The sequence below is a fragment of the Lissotriton vulgaris genome, chromosome 10, assembly GCF_964263255.1.
Source record: "Lissotriton vulgaris chromosome 10, aLisVul1.2, whole genome shotgun sequence".
Classification (NCBI taxonomy): domain Eukaryota; kingdom Metazoa; phylum Chordata; class Amphibia; order Caudata; family Salamandridae; genus Lissotriton; species Lissotriton vulgaris.
Window position 1 is genome coordinate 1,066,223,971 of NC_141698.1, and position 23,098 is coordinate 1,066,247,068.

At 45.8% G+C, this 23,098-nt stretch overlaps 1 protein-coding gene across 1 annotated transcript in view; it reads left to right on the plus strand.

The window, feature by feature from the left end:
- Positions 1-23,098, plus strand: part of NEK10 (NIMA related kinase 10) — a 1,232,468-nt gene that overhangs the window by 42,310 nt on the left and 1,167,060 nt on the right. Inside the window, exon 3 of the mRNA XM_086942130.1 lies at positions 20,336-20,396. Within this exon, the coding sequence (XP_086798256.1) occupies positions 20,336-20,396 (61 nt within the window). The remainder of the gene's footprint in view (positions 1-20,335; positions 20,397-23,098) is intronic.

The window sequence follows — 23,098 nt, forward strand, 5'->3', positions numbered from 1 at the left end:
CTTGTCTGCAAGAACATGTACTTAACAAGGGGTTGGGATTTGTTCCCACCAATTATCCTGATTTGTTCAAACTACGACAGGATTTAGCTGTATTTTTTCATAATCTAAGATTGAGGGTCTTTTTGTCACAATCTCGGCAAATTGACTAACCTTATGAATCAGGTACAGCAGGAGCGATGTAGTAGCTAGTTTCTCTACTCCCTAGGAGCGGCACCCCTAGTGAGTCATGTATATAACACTCCCCTCTGAGGACCTCACCCAGGGAAGGGGATAAGTGGAGAAAAGTGGAGAAATAAAACATAACGGACTGGCAGCCAGAAACTGAGAGGCATCTCCACGATGAAATCCATGGATACTGTGTGCCATGGTGCCATGGTGCATGGTGCAGGGGGTATCGGCATGGGACGTAATAAACCGCTACTTCTTTGATGTTGAGCCTTAGCCTGAGTGCATATGGGGCACTTAGCCACATATTCTTCGATGTCCTTCCGTAACGTCTCCCACCAAAAATATCTGGAAGTGGTTTGTAACGTTTTTTAAACCCCAATGTGTCCACATAAAGAAGAGTCATGAGTCCATTGTAGGACTTGATTCCGTAGTTCTGTCTCAGGTACATACAATGGTCTATCCCTGAAGAGAAGCTTGTTTCTCAATGTTCTCTGCATCGGTTCTTTAGCTATCCAGGATTGCACATCAACAGCTCCGACTTTCTCTGAGACTTGTTTCAGAAACTCAGAGGAGCATGTGGTTGCCGAAATAGTTGGATTGAAGGATGCCTCTTGAAGAATGACAGGAGGGTCGTTGTTATCTGAAGATAGATCCTTTAACGCTGATTCCGGTCTTGAAAGGGCATCAGCTTTACCGTTTTGTGGGCCCGGATGGTATTTGATAACGAAATCAAAATCTGAGAAAAACAAAGACCACCGTAACTGGCGTGGTGTTAATGCTCTTGCGCTTTTCAAGAAGAGGAGATTCCAGTGATCAGTGAAGATTTCCACAGTGTGTCTGGCCCCCATGAGATGGTGTCTCCACTCCTCGCACGCTCTCTTAATAGCCAGCAGTTCTTTATCCGTGATACTGTTGTTTATTTCGCAGGAGGACATTTTCCTGGAGAAGTATGCCACTGGATGAAGTTGTCCTGTGTCTGGGTTTCTTTGCGATAGGATGCCTCCTATAGCATAATATGATGCATCCGTCTCCATCACGAAGGGCTGACTGGCATCTGGATGTCGTAGAACTGGGGCTGTGACGAAGCGTGTCTTCAGAGCTTGGAAGGCGTGTTCGGCAGGGTCAGTCCACTTGAAAACCGCTCCTTTCTTCAATAGATGGGTTAATGGCTGTATGATCCTAGAGAAGTCTTTGATGAATCTCCTGTAAAAGTTTGCAAAACCCAGGAAGCTCTGCAAGGCTTTCACCGAAGAGGGAGATTCCCACTGAATGATGGCTTGTATCTTCTTGTGATCCATCTTTATTCCATTCGGGCAGATGACATAGCCTAAGAACTCCACTTCTGTGGTATGAAACAAGCACTTCTCTAGCTTGGCATACAACTCATGTCGCTGCAATCGTTCCAGAACTTCCATCACATGCCTAACATGGTCTTCTGTGTAGGGGAATAAATCAAAATGTCGTCGATATAGACGATGCATATCGACGACAAGCCCCTCAACACCTCATCCCTAAAAAACTGAAACGCCGCTGGGGCATTGCACAGGCCAAAGGGCATGACCTGATACTCATAGAGCCCGTATTTGGTGCGGAAAGCAGTCTTCCATTCATCTCCTCTGCGGACCCTCACTAGGTGATATGCACACCGCAGGTCTAACTTGGTGAATATTCTTGCGTCCTTTAACTGGTCCAACAGGACTGGAATCAAAGGCAGAGGGTACCTGTTCTTTCTGGTTACTCTATTGATAGCTCTGTAGTCTATGCATGTTCGCAATCCCCCTTCCTTCTTAGGGATGAAAAATAGAGGTGATGATGCAGGGGACGTAGACAGACGAATAAATCCAGACTCCAGTAGCTTCTGCAGATATTGTTGCAAGTAAGTGTTCTCTGCCTCGGTTAGGGCGTATACCCTACTACAGGGGATGTTAGCTCCTGGTTCCAATTCAATAACACAGTCGTATTCCCGATGTGGGGGTAACTTACTGGCTTCTTTCTCGCTGAAGACGTCCTGGTTCCTCCGGTAGACCTCCGGAAGAGTAGTGATTGCGTTGACCCTCATTATTCTTCCTCCACTTGCTAGTGTACTTGCAGGAGTTTCCGTCCTGATTTCCTCACAGAATTCATCAAAACTAGCTAGTACCGGATCATTTCTATCAATCAGAGGAAACGACCAACTCGCAGCGTTGCCTCCTAAATAGGACAACATAAATGCTGTTTTAGAATGATCATCAGGGAAGACAGAGGGTTTGCACATGAAGTGCAACTTACACTGTCCTAGAAATGTGCCAAATTTCTTAGGATCCACTAAGAACCTTTCTGGAGGTGCCAAGGGTAATTGAACCGGTTGAATAACCTGAATGGTAGAAGAGCTTTGCACTCCCTGGGTTGAGTGGGAATGTGCCTGAGCATGGGGGGTAATGCAGCTTCTCTGATATAATGTGTTCCTCTAGAATTGGTGGGACTGGACCTGGCTAATCCGGCAACCTCACGTCTAAGAGTACCCATCTCATTCCGCATGTCAAGATTCTCCCCCCTAACTGCGTCTACTTCTACCCGTAGTGCTGTAAGGGATTCCAACACGGATTGCAAGACTGTGTTGGTGTCCATCGCTTGGGCCGTAAGAGTACGTGGGCTTGTCACTCTGTCACAATCTCGGCAGATTGACTAACCTTATGAATCAGGTACAGCAGGAGCGATGTAGTAGCTAGTTTCTCTCCTCCCGAGGAGCGGCCCCCCTAGTGAGTCATGTACATAACACTCCCCTCTGAGGACCTCACCCAGGGAAGGGGAAAAGTGGAGAAATAAAACATAACGGACTGGCAGCCAGAAACCATCTACTGCAGGCGAAGACAGGTTAGGTATTCCTCACTATGTCTGCATTCTGTTTCCTGCATAGAGACACAATAAACACTTGTAAGTACAACCCCCCCTTATGTCTACTATCATAGACTATATGTATAAAGGAGAGAGGCTGCTCACTGATATAAGCTGCCACAAACATCCAAGTAAAAAAGGGCACAAAAAGGAAAAAATAAAGCAAAGGTAAAAGAAACATAAGAGTTCAGAGAACAACAGTTCTTAAGGGCAGTAGTCTTAGTCCTGTTATATAGGAAGCTAATTTGCTCCCCAACTGACGTCTCTTCCTGCTCTGATAAACAATGCACAAATCCTCGGTACTCCTCTGGATACAATGTATCTGTTCTCCTTAGTGAGTAGGAAGGAATACTATTCGAGTCTCTCAACAGCTCAGAGTTCAACTATTATCCAATAGTCTCAGTGTTCAGAATGAAACAAAACAATAATGAACAAAAAAGAGAAGAGCTAGAATGCTCTTCTGTTAGTACCACTAGCAGACCCAGTTACCTCGGTGATAGCTTGTGGAGAGGTAAATCACTGGTTAATTTTACAGTACAAAATGCATTAACTGAGAGTGTCTCTCTCTCGCGGCTACCCAGATCAAAGAGCACAGTTTTACCGCGATAGTGGCGGGCGTCTCCTTCTCGCGGCTTCTCTCTACGCGGTTCATCAAGTCAATTGGCTCGATCTTACTGCAGCAACTGAGAGCGTCTTTCCCAGCGTGGCTTCTCAGCGCGGCTCCCAAGGTCAGAGGGCATAGGCAAGCCGCGTTAGCGAAAAGCGTCTAGCGCGGCTCCACTACAGCGAAATTCCAATGAATAATCCACTCGGTATTATCAGGCAGGCATCTCAGGTCCAAACGAGTATGGGGAAAGGCAGGCACACAGGTGACAAGCACCGAGAGCTTCCCGAGAGGGACAGATATAGGAAACAGGAAGAGGCTGATACATGGAGACAGAAGACAGACTACACGGCAGGCATTCTGGTGATGTAGTTCTGCAGCTAAAGCGCCGAAAACGTGACCACGAGGCCCGCGAACCACAGGTGGTAGTGAAGGGGGACACACCATTCCGTCCTAAGTCTACATTTACACCACAGTTGGCCGTACTTCCTCCCCAGATAGCTGCTTTCGAACAAGCAGTTATCCATGACTTGGAAACTTCTAATCTTACGCAGTCCCGACACTTCTCTAATCTTTCCAATGGCGAAAAACAGGCCCTCAAGGAGTTGGGGAATAACAAAGATATTGTTTTGAAGCCTGCGGACAAGGGCGGGGCCACGGTGATTATGGACCTGGAGGCCTATCGACAAGAGTGTATCCGCCTTTTGGCTGACTCAAGGACATATCGTAAATTGAGGGAGGACCCCACAGAGGTGATTACTAGGGAGACTGTAACCATGGTAGAAGAGGCTAGAACAAGTGATTGGATTACTGACCATGAAGCGGAGTTCTTAATTAACAAGCAACCATGGACTCCCTACTTTTATACCCTCCCCAAAATTCATAAAACAGTGAGAACTCCTCCTGGTAGACCTATTGTCTCCGGGATGGGGTCCCTGTTGGAACCTCTTTCGCAATTTTGTGACTTTTTCTTGAAACCGATGGTGCAGCAATGGCCCACTTACTTAAGAGACACTTTGGACATCTTAAATCTACTGAAGGAGGTCCCATTTGATCCGGGCACAGAATTTCTTATAGGGCTCGACATTGAGGCCCTTTATACGAGTATCCCGCAGTTGGAAACTCTCAGGGTATTAGAATCATTGCTTTTTGAAGCGGAATGGCCGTACGAAACACCACGAGCCTTTGTCCTACACTTGGCTGAGATCGCCCTCAAAAGAATTTTTTTTGAATTTGAAGGGGAGTTATACCTCCAAACCCACGGAACATCCATAGGGAGCATATTCGCTCCCAGTTTAGCTGGGTTATATGTGGGGGCATTTGAGAACTTGACTGTCTTGGACACAAATTGGCCTTGGGCAATGAACTTGAGGTTGTGGCGGCGTTATATAGACGACGTCTTGGTTGTTTGGAGAGGAGACATAACACCTGTTGAGCTATTCTTAGAATGGCTCAACGCTCAAAATCCGTTCCTCCACTTCACTTCGACCGTCACAAAGACCAGAGTACCATTTTTGGATCTAGTAATAGAGCCATGCGAAGGGATCCTTAAAACCAAAGTATTCCACAAGCCCACTGATAAAAACGCCTTGTTGGCATTTGAGAGTTTCCATCCCCGATCATTACGGGAAAATTTGCCAGTTGGCCAGTTTTTCCGACTACGTCGGAATTGTTCAGATACAAATGATTTTAATGCGGAATCTGATAACTTGACGCAGAAACTTCAACAGAGGGGATACCCGTTGAGGGTCATTAAAAAAGCTAGAAAAAGAGCACTTAATGCTAACCGTGACTCTTTGCTCTCTAAAGCTATTAGACCCCAATCAAAGAAACCGGTGTTTGTGTCAACTTTCAATACAGCGTCACAACATGTGAGACGTGTGGTACTGAAGAATTGGAGAATATTGAACTCAGGGGGCATGAGTATAAAGACACCCCTCTTCTCCTTCAAGCGAAGTCAAAATTTGAAAGATCTACTCATACATACTAGACCCAGGGATCTGGGGCAGCGAATGACACAACCACGGTGGCAGGCTTGCCCAGACTGACGGGTCACACAAGATGTGGCTCATGTAGCGTATGTCCCCTCACTAGCAACACCCACTTTATAGATCTGGGACTCCAAACACCCTGGGAACAGAGATCCCACACGAACTGCAACTCGCAAGGGGTAATTTATTTAATAACTTGCCCCTGCAAGAACAAGTACGTAGGGATGACCAGCAGGAAGGTGCGCGTTAGAATAACTGAACACCGCAGCACGATAAGGTGCAGAAAATCCAACACTAAATTACAGCACACTTTCTTGAGCTTGGACACAGCAGTGAAGATCTGAAGTGGACAATTATAGGAAGAGTCCCCCCAGGAAGGAACCAGACGGACGATCAGAGAGTGCTGCTACAATATGAACAAAGATGGGTCTACCGTCTGAAGAGCCACCAGCATGGGCTCAATGACGATATACCATGGCAGACGTTGGGTAGACAGTAGGGGTTTTTCTGATACACCGGATGTTATATTGGAAGATCTGTGTTTTTATCGATATGATTGAGTATTGACTTTGAGACACATGCACGATGTAGAACCTCATCGTGCCAATAATAATAATTTGAGGACACAACCAACATTGGGTGGAGCCTTTTGCAGTTCCTATGTTTTAGGACCCGCACTTTTCACTTAATGCGTGGCATTTATGTCACGCGAAGAGCGTTTTAAAGCGACCTGTTCTGACACGAAATGGCTGGGGAAAACTACAGCTCCCAGCATCCCCACGTGGAGCACACGCCGCGCCCGACGTCATGACATCCCCACGTGACTGATCACGTGGGACGACATTGAACGGAAGGATGGAAGCGCTCTGACTCAACCTTTTAAAATCCAGCCGGCACCGCGAACATCCATCTACACGGTGTGACGGAAAGCAGGCGGATACGAAAGGGCGAACCCTCGGAACAGTAAGGAGATGGAGTTTAGGGGGAGTCTGGATGGGCTGTTGGTGACGGCGGGGGTAGTATCTAATACCCAGCTGTCCCACGGCTTATGACAGGCTTCGATACTTGCAACGCCATTGGGGTCATGAGGCCTGTGACTACTTTTCCCAACTATACCATGTGGTTGCAGGTTGTGTTCTTGGGAGACCCTCCTGTCAGACACCAGTTCGAGTTTATAAATTGCATAAACTCGGTGAGTAACATGACTGGCTTTTTCACTACGGCCCGTTTGAAGAGTTGATACGGTTGAGATGAGTGGATTGATGGTAAACACGGAGTGATGGATAGCAGGTGTGGATGCACACAGTGGATTTTATATATGACATACACCGATAATAATAACAATTAACGAGTGATATGGGCTTCCACACCCGAGGGGGCATTTTTTAGAACCCAGGTTAGAAGCAGAGTGAGTGTACTGTCACTACTTGGATCATGTAACTAACCACAATAGTGAGGTCTTGAGGTGATGGGGTTAAGAGATTAATTCGAGTGTATTTATAGAGTGCTTTTATTATCTCTGTTTGTTCATCTCCAGTTAATGTTTTCCCGGATTACTGGAACCAACCTCGACACGTAACAAGAGGGGCACAGATCTAGGTAGACCGGCTCTGTTCTTGGGGCCCAACAACCGAAATACGGTAGGGCTGTAAGTGACACTGATTACGACAGTCCTGATGAAGACCGGAGTGACCTTTTGAGGCATAACTAATCGGTCGAAACATGTTGACTATCGCAGTATGAGGAGGGAAGTCTAGAGAAACCTTGTTTTCCTCATTAGACATTACCCATCCTGAGTTCTTAAGTTTTAATCCTGATAGGGGTACCAAGGAACGTTGAATAAATTATTTCTCTTTAGTTGGCACCCTTAATCAGTTTTAACCACTTCTAATTGACTGCACCCCTTTTTGTCGCACTATCAGTTTCAGTCACTTGGTAATGTGCACAGTCTTTCATCACATTATATGTTACATGTAGTTTGTGTTGAATTATATGGTTGTACGTTTTGTTGTGTGGAATTTATTATTTTTTCCCCTTCCTTATGCTCCGTCCTGTGTGTGGCTACACCAGGGCGTATTGCAAGCAGGCCCTATAATGAAGCATGTCACATACTTCGGTATGTGAGTGAGGGCAGTTTTTCACAACAAATGAATTTGTCTGTCTGTGTAATAGTGTGTACTCTACAACCCCTTTTATGTTTTCAATTAATTAAGCATGAACAGTAGTCATGGAAAAAGGTAACCATGCACCTTTCATCAAATCGGAGACCACAAAATATCACTTCAACCCTGCCTTACCTACCCTGCCTCCACTTACCATGACAAGCCATCCCTATGAGGCTGTGCGCACTCCCACGCGTGCCTCTGATACCATGGGCAGTGCAGTGTCCACCTTTCACATTACTGTGCTGTCAGCCATTACTCCCGCAGCTTCATCTGTGGTACTGGTGAGTACAGCCGAGGGTAACGAGGTTCTTAAGAAGAGGCCTGGGGACTGCATCCAAGACACAGGTATTCTTTTCATCTCCTTGATAAAAGTCTGATTGCAATGAAGCAGAGCATACTATTAACCTTGAACAAACATCCCACTGCCTGATGGCTTCTTAATTCATCTTTGCAGTAATAACGGTATCCAGATCCAGGCCCAAAGCAGACCAGCCTTTCTGAGCTGAAACTCACCATCTTCTTAATCAGCTCTACGTCAGTTTTATCAAATCATACTCCTGTAAATTTATAACCAGTAAATCTAGTCTTGGCCCTTTCTGGCCCAGCTCAGGCAGCATTGGAAGCAACTGCACTCTGTCCCAGAACCGACTAATCTGGGAGCCCGAAGATCAGCCATAGTGGTGACATTGTTCGATGATGCAGCAGCCGCTGAGGATTTTGATGGGAAGCCTATGAGCGTTTCTTTTCATGTCCACGCCTCCACTTTCTGGTGGGGGGTTATGGGGTAAAGGGTGTAGATATGGGGTAAGTGAGACGATTATTGAAAAGAGATCACATTCCCTCCATAACAGGCGTCCCAGTTCAATGGGAGCCCAGTACCTTAAAGTTGTACGCCTTATGGCTGTTTTCTAGAATCTCTATTTTGATGTCTGGGAGAAGAACTGCACCCTTCACAGTGTATTTGAATTCTTTATGCTCCATCACTACCTCAACAACTCCATTCTCATTTTCCAGGCACCACATCCTGGTGTCAGGTAATTTCGTGACAGATTCCAGCTCTACAACCCTGGACTCCATTTTCCCCAAATGGGCCTCCTTAGCATCGAGGGCTTTTTCCACTTTCCCCAGTAGGCCCTCCATCCTCTCTTTCTGTCCTTTGGCAGATTGCTGAACCTCAGATCCTCTCTCTACAATTTGAACACTCTCCGTGGGTGGAGAAAAAATCTGTCCTGCTTGCAATTTTCTGTGACCTCTCAGCAGTCACCCTGCCTTCTGCTGGCACCTGTCTCATCCGTTTGCAGGACCTCCATCAGGCCTGATGTTCAGCGCAACAGATCCCAGAGCCTTCTCCTCTGCCACACTGTTCCAGTTCACAGGTCCGCTCTTCTTGCGACAGTCCCTGCTGAGCTAGGTTTAGCAGGCATTTCTAACTCCCCAAGAGGTCCTCAATAATTCCTAACCCCCCAGGAGGTCCCCAATAATTCCTAACTCCCCAGGAGGTCCCCAAAAATGCCTAACCCCCCAGGAGGACCCCAATAATGCCTAACCCCCAGGAGGTCCCCAATAATGCCTAACCCCCCAGGAGGTCCTCAATAATTCCTACCCCCCCCCCCCCCCAGGAGGTTCCCAATAATTCCTACCCCCCCCAGGAGGTCCCCAATAATTCCTACCCCCCAGGAGGTCCCCAATAATTCCTACCCCCCAGGAGGTCCCCAATAATGCCTAACCCCCAGGAGGTATCCAATAATGCCTAACCCCCAGGAGGTCCCCAATAATTCCTACCCCCCCAGGAGGTCCCCAATAATTCCTACCCCCCCAGGAGGTCCCCAATAATGCCTAACCCCCATGAGGTCCCCAATAATGCCTAACCCCCAGGAGGTATCCAATAATGCCTAACTCCCCAGGAGGTCCCCAATATTTGATCTGCGACTGGCATCCACGCTCTCACCGCTGGCATTGAATAGTCCTGCAACCCGCCATCTTGCCTCCTCGTAAGATGCCTGTGGATGAAACTCCAGCACAGTGTCTGATGCCGCAGCAGTTTTTCTATGTACATGTGTGTCTGCTAGCCTCTCTGACAATTCATCAAGGTGGTCACCTCACTGAGGTAGTTTTAACATGATAAGCCGCATTTTGAGACCATAAGAAAGGCCTAGCTCTCAGAGCCCTATCGGAGTGCCAAAGTCTTGCTCGCTGCCAGTACCCACCCACTGTCTTACTTTTCTTTATCCAGAAGTCCCAGCGTTCAATCCTCTGCCCTTCTTGAACAAGGCATCGCTTTGATTCCTGTCATTCCAGACATGGAATGTGGCAATAACCATCAGTTTGCTGATAATCATTTTCTCCTTTGTGTGTGAGGACATCACGTATGCAGACACAGGTCCTGGTCTTTGATGGACCTCCGCGGAGGCTACAAGACTCTGTGCAGGGATATCTTGCCTTTGTCCTGTGTTGATTGAGCAATAACATTCTTAAGCTCAAGACCTCCAAGACAGAAGAGCTGATTTTAGGCTATGATCAGCTATGTGCTCTTTTATTTTGGCCTAACTGAATAAGTATGCCTCTGCCTCATGTGCCAAAAATGAAGTCTTGCATTCTCCTTAATAAATACCTTGAAATAAAAGACCAAGGTGTAGATGTAGGAGTGTTTTTTTGCGGTCGCAAAGAGGAAAATGTCCGTTTGTGACTGCAAAAAAGGGTGGTGGTATGTACAAACGCTATTTTGCGAGTCGGTGACCTATACGGTGTCTTCATATATTGGACTCTTAATTCATGTACTATCAACTTACGTTTTCTGAAAATAACCATTGGACCTATCAGATTGATGGAACAAGATACTCCAATTATGTGGTGCTCAGGAAATCTTATTGTGTTATCAAAGGTGATGGGCGTGGGCCACAAATCTTGACTGGAAGAGTCAACAGCTTTCTTGATGGAATACGGGCTAGCATCTTGGATTTAGGACTTCTACTAATGTTTGCAGTAAGTCAAAGAGGAAGTGCAGTAAAAGGAGATGGTGACAGGTTGAAAGTGTTGTCAGGATTGGGTAGAGAGGCTGTGGCTGTGTGCAGCAAAGCCTTGTGCCACAATCACCCATTTATAATCATTAAATGCATTACTGGCTGAGTTCAGCCACAAATACAGAAGCTACCCACATTGCCAGAATGGGTGAATTTGAAAGGCAAAATCTTGACGTTTCCTTGTTGCAGTTTGAGGCCCTTCCTGTCGTGAGCGATAGGCCCAGCCACAGAAGTGGGCCACTTAAAAAGAAACACAATCCAATTCCTTCATGATGGGGGCACCAAGAAAAATACCTACTATGGTTTCCTTTCTATCCAGTTCTTAAGCCTAGTTCACCTGAAACTGCACCAGAAACAGCAAGAAGGCTCTACTCCTTGAGGAGCGACACTAGATTTTGAATCCTCCTGCGGCCACTTTTTCCCAAAGTCGGTATTAAGGATGTTACTATGATACCAGAATATTTACTTTGGATTCATTGAACCTTACTATCTTCTTTGCTATTCTTCATTGAACCTTACTATCTTCTTTGCTATTCAGCAGATCAGATCATCAGTTATATCTGAACCTATTCAGTAGAAAATACTTGGAAGGACCTGTGATGAGAGATGTTTCTAACAGCAGACCTCATGAAAATAGATCCACCACCTGATTTATCTCTCATATTACCAGGGACTGTTATGCACTGGAGTGTATTAAGAACAACATTATCTTCTTGCAAGAATCACTAAAAGGACACTATAGGAAGGAACACATGTAGCATCACATCCACAACAATGAAGGTGACAAGCTCCACAGCTCTTCTAGGAAGATAAGACCCTTTATTGTGGGAAACTGGGTAGGGATTTGACTAAAGAAAAGTATTCACTGAGGTCACATTGTGGACTATTGCCATAACCAGGGGCCCATTAAAGATCACCAATCTGTTGTTCAGTGGTTATCCTAAAGCCATATCAGTTTCCCATGTGTTATGGTTAAGACATACATTTCTGACACTGGACATCAAATAGAAAATGTTAAGCATGCATTAGTTGTATAGATTCTGTTTTGATACTCCTACAATCGTAGGTCGAGGCAGCGACCTTTAAGGTAGAATCTTAGGGATGAATCTCTAGGTTTTGGTTAAGATTATCAGAGAAGTGTCACTGCTAATACCAGCAGATTCATCTGTCCTGCTGTGAGCAGTCCCCTCAACAACAGCATCACCAAAAGCCTCAACACCATAGAGGTGCACCCTCCAGAGGAAGAGCAGGTCCACACCACTGACCTCAGCAGGGACATCTGCTGAGACTTCCAAGCAGGTACTCCTCCACTCCACCATCACTATTACCCACTTCAGGAAGAGACAACACCGCCAACAATCACTAGTCGGGGCAAAAGGGGTGAGTGTCATGTAAAATTTCAAGCACAGACCTTTGACTTGGGGTAGTCCAAATCCTAGCCATCCTCTAAGACCACAACTCTGTTCCAGCCATCCCCCCCATCAGCACAGTCACCATCAACCCTAACAGGCAAGCCTCCTTCACACTTCTCCATAACAGAAGTGTGGTAAAAAGCAACCTCGCGACTGTATCTTTATCCGCCCAGACTCCTGACACTCCTCCAGACACCCCCCTATCTGGTCTATTAATCAACTGCCGTTCAGCAGTCAAACATGCCGCTGATATTGCTGAACTCGTCCTGGACAAAAACCTAGACATAGCCATACTAACTGAATCTTTGCTAAACGAATACTCTTCCCCCTGTCTGGACTTATTAATCCCGCCTAATTATTACATCGCCAGACTGGACAGACACTCCAGCAAGAAAGGAGGAGGCATTGCCTGTATCTACCGATCCTCCCTGCTTGTCACAGAACTCTCAACGGTCTCCACTGACTCCTGCGAATACCTCGCACTCTCCATTAGCAGCAACTCATTACACCTTTGTAACCTGCACATTTTCTACTACCCCCGATGTTACGACTCTTTCACTGATCACCTCTTGGAAATCATGACAACAAAGATTTCCTCCAATGCCACAGTGGTTTTCTTGGGTGATTTCAACCTGCACTGGAACAACACTAAAGATCCCCACGTCAACGCCATCAAAGACCTCTTAAGTGACCTAGGCCTGACTCAAGCCTGCTCACTGCCAACTCACTCAAAAGGGGTATCCTCAACTGGATCATCTCTAAGGACTTCGCAGTCAAGCTCATCTCCATAGACCCTTGTGACTGGTCTGACCATCACTCCGTCTCTTTCATTTTACCTGGGGCCCGCAAGACAAAGTCGTCTCAACTGGTGATTCCCAAACGCTGGACCAGAGATATCAAGAATCTCGACCTGATGAGACTAGAGTCCCATTGCAAATCCGACCCCCCCCCCCCTTCGCACATAACCATGGTCAGCGACCTCAATGAGCATTACTCGTCAACCATCTCAAACATTCTGGACGACCTTGCCCCCCTTAAACTAAAAAGAACTCAAATCAAAGACAGAAACCCGTGGTTCACTGGCTCCCTCAATATGGAGCGGAGATCCCTATGGCAATCTGAAAGAATCTGGAGACAACACCCCTCAGCAACGCATTTAAAACTCCTCCGCCAGGCGAGAAATGCCTACAATAAGCACATCCTCAATTGCAAAAAAGAATATTTCAGATCGGAACTGGGGAACGCCAAGAATAGACCCCAAAAGCTCTTCGAACTGGTCAAACTCCAATCTGATAAACTGGCAAAAACACCGAAAGAATCCCCCAAATCGCTAATATCGTCAGATGAATTCTCCTCTTTCTTCGCTGATAAAATATCGGCACTAGGGATTGAACTCAGTACCACCACCTACTCCCAACCTCTTGCCGTCCTGCCCCATTCTTCCGAACAAACCGTCCTAGCCCCTCCAAAGAACAAAGCCCACTGGACGGACTTCGAATACTATACCCAAGATACTATCTCAAAAATCCTCTCTACCTTAAAGCCTAATAACCACTTCAACGACCCGCTACCCTCCAACTGCCTCGCTGCTATTTCCCAATCCATCGTCCCTTGCTGGACTACAATTATCAACGCCTCTCTTCAGCAAGGCTTGATCCCGGACCCCTTGAAAGCCGGCCAAGTCCTCTCCATTTTGAAAAAACCCTCACTGAACCCAGCCTCCCTGACAATTTCAGACCTATCTCCAATATCCCGCTTTTTGCCAAAGTTTTGGAGAAGTGTGTACAACAGCAACTAAGTCAGCACATCAACAACTTCCACCTACTTGATGACTTTCAATCTGGCTTCAGACCAGGGCACAGCACTGAAACTGCTATGCTCCACATCGTGGATGATGCCCTCCAAGCCCTAGACCAAGGCAAAACCTGCCTTCTAATCCTCCTTGACCTATCCTCTGCCTTTGATACGGTCAACCATGAAAAACTACTTGAACACCTCAAATTCAGGATGGGATTGGATGGCGTGGTACTAGAATGGTTCAGGTCCTTCCTCCACAACCCCAAATCCTCAGAGATTCCTCATTACCAGCAAACTATCAGTTCCCACCCCGGTCACGGTCGGAGTCCCCAAAGCTCAACCCTGTCCCCCACCCTCTTTAATCTTTACCTAGAGCCACTCACCAAAGTTCTCCGTACTGCCAACATCTCCTACCATATATATGCGGACTATAGCCAAATATACATCAATATCTCTTCGCTTAAGGAGATCCTCTGCCTGAATGAGACCCTGAAAATGACCGTCCAATGGCTAGCCAATAACCAACTCAAACTTAATGCAAAGAAAACTGAATTTCTCCTAATCTCCCCTTCAAAAGCCAACCCGGAGATTCAAAAGTGGATCAAGCCCATCACAGCCCTGAACTGCCCACCGACCATTGTGGACTCTGCCAAATCCCTGGGTATAATCCTCGACTGCAACCTGAACATGCGAGACCACATTGACTCAATGGCTAAAGCAGCCAGATTCCACTTGAGCTACCTCTGGAAGCTGAAACCTTTCATCGATGCTCCTGACCTAAAAATGGCAGTTCAAGCACTAGTCATCTCCAGACTGGAATATGGCTGTTCCACCCTTACTGGACTGCCCAAGATCTCCTTACCGCCTTTAAAAGCCTGCCTCAACGCGGCCGCCAGGCTACTTACAGGCACTAGGAAGTTCGACCACATCTTGCCACACATTAAAGCACTGAACTGGCTCGCTCTAGAGGCCAGAATTCAGGTGAAACATGCATGCATTACACACAAGGCCCTATACACAAACTCCCTCGCCTATCTGGAACAGACATTAGTGATATCTGGAGGAAGCAGGAACTCCCGGTCCGCTAGAAACCTCCTACTCCAACCGCCTCCTTTCAGAAAAATAGAACCTACAACAGGGCGTTCATTGGAGCAGCACCAAGAATTTGGAACTCTCTCCCACCTGCCATCAGAAGAATCCTTTCTCTAGCACGTTTCAAAAACGAGGCCAAAACCTTCCTCATGGGTAAATTCCTCATCTAAGGCCTACTCGCAACCACCGCATTGCCTGACTAATCCAAGACTACCGCTCTCCCAGATCACTAACTCCTCACGCCGAGATCACATGGGTCCTTGTGCTATTACAAGCTTTCTTAGTGATTGTAACCCTACATGTTGATCTTGTATATTTCTGCACTTTACACTTTTATTTGTATCACTGTATACCATGTAAAGCACTCTAATACCCTCACAGGTCAAGTTCGCACTCTATAAAACACAAACATAAAATAAATGGAGATGGAATTGTTTCCTTTTATTCAAGGGGGTGGGAGCCTCTAGTTGCTGTCCTTAGAATGAGTAGGCTGACCTACCAGAGGTGAGGAGTAATTAACTGATTTTAGTACAGCTAGGTCAAATGTCCTGTAAATGAATTGTATGGGTGAGGGCACCTTTTAAAGAAATGAATACTTACTGGGTCTCCTGCTAGGAAATTGAACCTTTGCAAGTGTTAACATTTTATTTAATGATGCCAATTCCTTTTTAAAAATATAAGATTGTCATTAGAGAGCGGGTTTTATCAGTAAATGTTTTCTATATGTATTTTAGCTTGGGTCTGTCTCATTGTGATACCTATGTTATTTGAATGTCTGTGTCCCTCCTGAGGCAGAAACCGGGAGGTTGTGTTGCTCTGTTTTTAAACTTACTTGTAAATCGAAATACTGCGTAAAACGGCGCTTTTAAAACTGATTTGCAACAGTGCCTTAAATTGCTTGATTGAATAAGCTCTTTATTGCTGACTCCTTCCCCCTCCTCCCCGCTGCCCTGGGCCACTCTCAGCCGAGTATTGACGCTGTGGAGTTGGTCCCGGGTACAGACTAGCGGCGGCCATATTGTGTGTGGCTGTGATTTCTCGCGCTCTAGTTGCATATAAAAGGGTACGTCCATGCCTCCGCGCAGCGGACGTGATCAGCGGACGCGCCGGACTCGGGCCGGAGTCGTGCCAGAGTCCTGCCCGTCTGCGCCTGTCCGCGCTGAGGACGCGCTGCAGGATGGGCTGGACGCTCTCTCCCCCCCCCCCCACCGCCATTCAAAACCTAGGCTTGCTCACCACCATGCTCTCACTAAGACCGCCACCTATGCCTTGTCATCACACTCTACCTCCAGAGGAAACCTCTCTTTTCACTTTTTGTTGCTACTCCTCCCCACGCGCCTGCCCTAAACCTCCCGGAAAACGTCAGGCCAAGGCTAAATCATTGGAACACCTGAACAATCTAACTGGCTTTCCCATCAATGCCAGATCTTTGATTAAAAACAAAATCGCTTTCAATGACTTTGTAGTACAAAGGAAACCTGCCTGGGTCTTCATTACAGAGACCTGGGGATCCACCTCGGCCGGACCTGACCTTGTGGAGGCTATTCCTGATGGCTATGCCTTGACCAGAATGGACCGTACTGATCGCAGGGGTGGAGGCTTGGGCATACTGTGTAAAGACCAGTTCACCTGCCGGATTGACCCCCTTTCATCCCCTAATGAGAAATATGAGGCTCTGCATTTCACAATTCAATTAGCTCCCTCTGCCTCCTTCACTGGTATCCTCTGTTATAGGCCCCCTGGCCCAAAAACCGATTTCTGTCATAACTTACTCACCTTGCTAGAACGTTTCATTAGCAAACCCAAGCTCGCCCTCCTAGGTGACTTTAATTTCCATCTTGAATTACCTGAGGATAATCTTACCAAAGCATTAACAGAGGCTTTAACAGCATGTGGACTTGATCAATTAGTCAAGGGTCCTACCCACGCCGCTGGACATACTCTAGACGGCATTTTTACAAACGACACCAGAGTGGGGATCGACACCCCAATTCCCCTGTCCTGGTCCGACCATGCGGCCATTCCCTTCCTGCTTACAACTACCCTTCCCGGTTCCAATCTTACTAATACCAAAGGATGGGAGACTAGGAGGAACTATAACAACGTAACTAATGCTACGCTTGCTCCCCTCCGGACTGATTTTCATCCCCTCGCTGGTACAGATACCAATGAGGCGGCGGTGGCTCTGTCTGCCACGCTTAGTCATGCCCTAGACTCGCTAGCACCCTCTAAAAACACTACTCAGCCAGAAAGAGCCCCTCATCACCTTGGTTCTCGGAACAACTCAGATCTCTGCGGCAGAAATGCAGACAGAAAGAAAGAGCCTGGTATGCTCACCAGGACCCACTGAGGAAAAATCTACATAAATCCGCTTTGAAAGAATACAAAAAAGCTATTGATGAAGGAAAAAAGAGTTACTTTAACAAAATCACCGCCTCCTTGAAATCTTCCAGGGAACTCTTTAAAATTATTGACACTTTAGCCACCCCCAAAACAACAGAATCAGTGAATGATTCCCAAAAACTCTGCAACGATATTGCAGGATTTTTCCGCTCTAAAATCGAGGACATCTATAGTTCCCTCAAATCTTGCAATTCTGCATTAGACGCCAACACTATTATCCCCCTCCTCTCCCGTACATTTTGAGACCACTGATTCTTCTGATTCCCAGCCTAATTTCTCCAGCTTCCCTCATATATCACTTGATGAACGTAATCACTTTCTCGATGATACAAAATCTTGCTCCCCTCTTGATCCCTGTCCCCTAAAAATCTTGAAGGCCTGCAAAGAGTCTGTCCTCTCTCCTCTCTTACAAATCATGAATATGGCCATTGACGAGGGATCATTCCCAATTCCTTGGAAAGCGGCAGTTTTAAAGCCCCTTCTGAAGAAACCCTCGTTAAACCCGGAAGTCCTAAAAAACTTCCGACCAATATCTTTACTTCCCGCTCCTGCGAAGATGCTTGAGGCCCACCTCCACCTTCATCTGACCTCATATCTCGAAAATTTCGGGCCTGCTTGACATCTCCCAGCACGGGTTCCGTGCTGCTCACAGCACCGAGTCCGCGCTTACGGTCGTTGCTAACAGCATCCGCACCGAGGTGGACAAAGGCAGGACAACTATGCTGGTGCTCCTCGACCTCACGGCAGCTTTCGATACCCTATCCCCCCCTATCCTGGTCGACCGGTTGAAGGGAATAGGAGTGAGGGGAAGTGCCCTTAACCTTCTGTCTTCTTTCCTCTCGCAGAGACAGCAAAGGGTACAGCTTGGTAGCTTCCTATCTTCTCTCCAAGAGGTGCAATGTGGGGTTCCTCAGGGCTCAGCCCTGAGTCCCTTGCTATTCAACATCTACGTAACCCCACTTGCCGAGGTAATAAGATCCTTTGGGTATCAAATACTATCTTACGCTGACGATACCCAAATTATTATTTCCTCCACCTCACCAACCACCGAGGCCGCCTTCAAATTTCGAACTTGTATGGAAGAGGTCTCTGAGTGGATGGTGCGTAATTGCCTGAAGCTCATTGGTGAGAAGACGGAGGTCTTAATCTTTGGAGGGAACCCTGACATCTGGTCCAAGGAATGGTGGCCTCCCTCCCTAGGAGATTGTCCTCAACCCACCAACTCGGCCAGGAACCTCGGTGTTCTCTTTGATTCGGCCCTCTCCTTTGAACTCCAGGTAAACAGAACTGTATCCACCTGCTGTAATACCATCCGCACACTTAAAAAGATCGCCCCCTATCTGTCACCTGACCGGCGCAAGCAGGCAACCGTTGCCCTGGTATCTTCCAGGCTCGATTACTGCAACGCATTGCATGGGGGCATCAATAAGAAAGCCCTCCATCGGCTTCAGATGATCCAAAATTCTGCTGCCAGGATGGTCCTAAACCTTCCAAAGCTATTGTCTGCTACTCAGGCCAGAAAGGACCTTCACTGGCTGCCCATTCATCACAGGATCTCCTTCAAAATTATATGTCTGGCGCACAGAGCCGTCTTCGGCTCTGGCTCCGAAGGCATAAAGGCTCTAGTCAGCCCTTACTCCCCCAAGAGAACCCTTCGATCATCTTCAAGAAATCTTTTGGCGGTCCCCAGATTCAAAAAAGCGAAATGGGGAGGAAGAGCCTTTTCCACTCTGGCTCCTAAATTGTGGAATAACCTCCCCCCCGAGCTGTCCAACCAACCCTCTCTGATCATTTTTCGGAAGCTCTTGAAGACGTGGCTCTTCTCCCAGGCCTACGACTGAATCTCAGCTGCTGTCTGTTTTTCTGTATCTGTAACTGTCTAGTCATATTTTATGTTTTAGTCTGCGCCTTGATGCCCTTGGGCTAAGTCCGCGCATTATAAATAACCATTCATTCAATCTCTTTTTTATGTGCACTTTTTTGGTATTGTACTGATGCCGAATAAAGTATATATATATATATATATATATATATATATATATATATATATATACATATGAAAACCAAAGAGTGCTTAGAAGTAAAGCCGCACTCCGCTGTCAGGTAGATGCACAACACCTTTATTTTCAGAAACATGCAGCTTTCCATCTCGTGCAGAAATCTCCCGGCCTTACGCGTTTCAAAGCCTTCTTGCTTTTCATCAGAGGCCAGCATTCAGAAAGAGTTTATTTCCACCACATACTCTGTGCATGCACTTAATTTACTTAAATAGGCCTCCGGTGTGCCCTTGTGATCAAGTTCGTTAGTTCCAATGCATGCTGGGGTATGTAGTCAATTTGAAAAATATTTTACCCTCCAGTGGGTTTCTGTTTGCCCAGTCACAAAGATACTGTTGGCCCAGGTGGGAACGTTTTGCATTTTTAGCTCCAACCTCTGTCCAGTGAGGGAATATTGAGGCAGAGGCTAATTTCCAGATATAAGTTCTTTTCCCATTTTTCAAAAGAAACCTTCTCACTGCACAGACAGTCTGGTGTGGAGCGGAGTTTAAATACTTGAAAGGGTTCCCCCTCTCTGAAGCAGTGCCTGCATGATGTGGATCAGAGTCAATCTAAGGAATGTAATAGAACACCTTGTGATTACTAATTCATATGTCCAGTATTGATAAATCTACTGAAAATCAAATGCTTAGCTATTGTACAGTGCATGCCAAATGTGGTCATTCCTAGAAGCTGCCCTTGACAACTTAATGCTATGATGCAATCTATTTTTCATACTGTTAATCAATTGTGGATCTTATATTCAAATCCAGAGACCACTCAGACATCAGGAAGCTGTGTGCCCTCCTAAATGTTCAAGCAAGTAAACAACAGGTAAGAACTGCTGTTGAATACCAGGTTTCATTTGAATGTTATATTTAATCACACCAATCAGGTTTGCACATCGCCTCTTGTAGATTACATAAATAATACGTTTGAATACACATTACAAAATGTTTTCCCCTGACATTTACAGCCACAAGGACCCTTCAGTAATAACACAACTGTTCCATACAAATGAAGACACTAGGTACTCATCCTGCAGTGGAAAGTTTGCCTTCAAAGCCCTCCTTGACTCTCTGGGGGAGTTTGTTCGAGCAGTCAAGTCTTACCTAAAATGAGCTTGTGCAATGAATTAGACCAGATACAGTACAATACAGTCAAACTAGTTGTAGTAAAGATAAAGGGGCCGAATCACAACCCGCACTTTGTTGTAAGTTTTGTAGTGCTGCAGTAGTACTACAAAACTTACTATAAAGAGCTATAGAGAAATTCAACTTTTATAGTAACTTACACTTTGAGTAAGTTTACTAGTTTTTGGTATTCACAAACTGTACTTTTGTAGCAAAATACAATTTTGAGTAATTTTGCTACTTTTTGGTATTCACAAATGGCACTTTTGTAGTAAATACACTTTTGAGTAAGTTTACTACTTTTTGGTATTCACAAACTGCTCTTTTGTAGTAACTTGGACTCGTGTAGTAACGTTTGCAGTGAACGCATTGCAAGTAAGCTCCTGTTACCGGGGACAGGACCCGGTAACAAACTGGAGGTTGGCTAGAGTTTAATGTATATGATATGTTTTTGAATTTAATTATAATACTTCTGGCTTCCTATTTGGTGTGATGTAATGCCCCACTTTTTATTGTCCCCCTGAACAGAACATTTAGAACTTTTACCCTCCGAATATTTATTGCAGATCACTTGTATTGCGAGCTATTAACATTCTGTAATTTTGTATGAATTCTATTTGTCCTTTTACTGTACTTCAATCCCAATAAAAATATATTTTAAAAAAAAAGCAAGTAAGCTCCTGTTGCCATTTGGTGGAAGGCCGCACAGTAAAAAAGGCTGACCCATTTCAGACGCACGGGCCTTGGATTGCAATTACAGGTGGAAAGGGCTTATGCAATTCTGGCAGGTGATCAAAAAGAGCGTTAGTGTTATCTCCGAAAGCTCTGTGGTTTGCATTCTTTTCTTGTTGCTTAAGGCCAGCAATCTTTGGTCCACACCTTTGAATAAACAGGGCTGAACTATGAACATTTGTTATGCTCAGCTTTCCTTTGGATTGGCGGAGAGGCTTCCTCCCACTGAGATTGCCTCTGCTTGAATGTTTAGGCATATCAGCAACTCCAGGCATGCAGCGACCATTCCACTGAAATTATACAATCAAATCAAAGTCTAATTTGTGCTATCACAGAACTTACATCACCAGAAGAACTGTGATAAGCAGCACTGAGAAAGGCACTTGTTATATATGAAATAGTTAGTTGAAGACTTTGGGCATTATACCACTGTTCCCACCACACCTAAGCTCATCTATTCACAGTCAAATGTGACACATCTGTTAGTGTGAGCTTGTTGCTTGCCTCCACAGGCTGAATGAGGGAGCCCGAAAGCAAGAGCAATGTGGTGCGTTTATTACTCAACTGCTGCCTCTCAAACGTCTACCTCCTCCATCTCTCAATCCCTCCTTCCTTCCATATGTTCTTCCTGTTTTCATCCTTCGTTTACTCTCTCCACCTCATTCCACCTATCCCATGCTTCTACTGGTTCTGTCATCTGTCATACCTTGTTGTTTTCTACCTTCTTTTCGTTTTTTTATCACAATTTTCTTTTCTTTTTCCTATACTCTTTTACCCCGTTTATGTTGTGCCTCCAGTTCTTCCCTGTCCTACCTTATTCTACCATGGCTCAGTGGTAATTTAAGCCAACCATAAGATGGCTCAGTGCTTTACATTAACTACCGACCAATGCCAGTTCCGAATTCCATCTTTCCAAGGTTGGATAAATGAGTACCAGTAAATTTGGACTTTTGGGATGCATTTTATTTCTGATGGATATTTCTAACCGCAGATCCCTCACATTGTGAATATTCCCAAGGTGTCAGACTGAATACAGAAACTTAAAAGCAGGACTCGCCACTTGGTGGCATCATATGTCTCAACGCCAATGTTGTGCCTCTGCGGAAGTGACTAATGGGGCCGCATATAAGCACCACCCATGTGTGCTGACGTCAGTTTCTTTCTTTCCGTACCTTCAGCTACTGTTTGGTCCTTTTAGACAATATCAACAAGAGAGGTAGGGTGTAGACACTCCTGTACCCCGATAATATATACTGTAAACAACGAAGGAGTGACTAAAGTGTAAAAGAAAAGTGACAAACGTGATAGGTTCAAAGGTTTATGAAATAATGCTACACTGTGTGCTGCACGCGTGATCAATGCTCACACGCGTGCAGTATGTACAGCGGGGCAGTCTCAATGTCCCTAAGAGGGCCCGGGCGACTGTCTTCAACTGGAAGAAAGTCAGGGCGCTTGCTGGTCACCCTGTAGTGGGTGGAGGGAAAGAACCTTAATTCTTAGAAGGACTACTGGCACATGCCATTTCACAAACTAGCGACTGGGAAAAGTTGGGGGAACTTAAACGTAGTAGAATCAGGGCCATCCTACATAGAACAATGATAAAAGAGTATCTAAATAATAACGCGGCCCCTGAAGGTTTATTGGTTACAAATGCCCCCAGAATATTTCTTG